The sequence below is a fragment of the Chrysochloris asiatica genome, unplaced genomic scaffold (genome assembly GCF_000296735.1).
Source record: "Chrysochloris asiatica unplaced genomic scaffold, ChrAsi1.0 scaffold00171, whole genome shotgun sequence".
NCBI classification, from domain to species: Eukaryota; Metazoa; Chordata; class Mammalia; order Afrosoricida; family Chrysochloridae; genus Chrysochloris; species Chrysochloris asiatica.
Window position 1 is genome coordinate 6,115,356 of NW_006408689.1, and position 1,141 is coordinate 6,116,496.

The window sequence follows — 1,141 nt, forward strand, 5'->3', positions numbered from 1 at the left end:
TCTGCAACTTTAGCTCCGCCCAGGATGGCCAGGAAGGGTCGTTCTGGGCTCTCCAAGGCTTTGGCAAAGTAATTCAGCTCTTTCTTCATCAAGAAACCACCAGCCTTCTGTGGCAGATTCACTCCCACCATGGAACTGTGGGCTCGGTGCGCAGTGCCAAAAGCATCATTGACATAGACATCCCCTAGTTTGGAAAGTGAAGCCTGGAAAGCTTCTATTTCAATTGGCTTGGCTTTAACCTTATTCCCAGAAGCATCTTTTCCCTTTCCTTCTTCTTCTACATGAAAGCGAAGGTTCTCCAGCAGGATGACAGAACCAGCAGCTAGATCAGCACAGGCTTTCTCTACTTCTGGACCCACACAGTCCTTCAAGAAAAGAACATCCTTGCCCAGCAAAGATTTGAGTTCTACAGCAACTGGCTCTAAGGAGTATTTGTCAAGCATGGGGACACCATCAGGCCGGCCAAGGTGGCTCATAAGAACAACTGACTTGGCTCCATTGTCCAAGCGGAATTTGATGCTCGGGATGGCAGCCTTGATCCTCTGGTTGTTTGTTATCTGGTTGTTCTTCATAGGAACATTAAAGTCCACTCTCATGACCACTCGCTTTCCTTTCACGTCCAGCTTCTCCAGAGTAAGCTTGTTAGAAAGAGACATCTTGGCAATACAGCAAAGACGAGTTGCTCGGGGGGCACAAAGAGACTGTGAGCTGCAACAGCCTAGGAGCGCAGGAGAAACGTGTGGAAAGAGACGTATCCTGTCTCTCTTGAGTGTTGTTGTTTAATTTTCTTTAGAAAATATTGCCTTGAAGTGTATCATGGCTCCCAAACAGAGCAAAAGCTAGTGCTAGTGATAGCAGAAGCAAGAAGCAAAGGAGACTTATCGATTTGGAAGTGAAACAAAAGGTTATTAAACAACATGAAGATGGAAAACCAGTGAGTGCTATTGCTCGGGATTGCACAACATCCAAATCATATGATGTCCTATTTCAAATGTATTGTGAATGTTAAGCAACACAGGACTGTATTTCTATTTTACAATAAACAGGCAAGTCTTTATTTTTGCAATACTCCTTCTGATCGATCCAAAGTCAGCAGGAATGAAATATTTGTTCTTTCTACTCCTTTACAGTTAGTTTTTCT

At 44.2% G+C, this 1,141-nt stretch overlaps 1 protein-coding gene across 1 annotated transcript in view; it reads right to left on the bottom strand.

Moving 5' to 3' along the window:
* LOC102828972 (phosphoglycerate kinase 1-like) overlaps window positions 1–656 on the bottom strand; it is a 1,247-nt gene extending 591 nt beyond the window's left edge. The window contains exon 1 of the mRNA XM_006871643.1: window positions 5–656. Within this exon, the coding sequence (XP_006871705.1) occupies window positions 5–656 (652 nt within the window). The remainder of the gene's footprint in view (window positions 1–4) is intronic.
* Window positions 657–1,141: the final 485 nt, after the last annotated feature.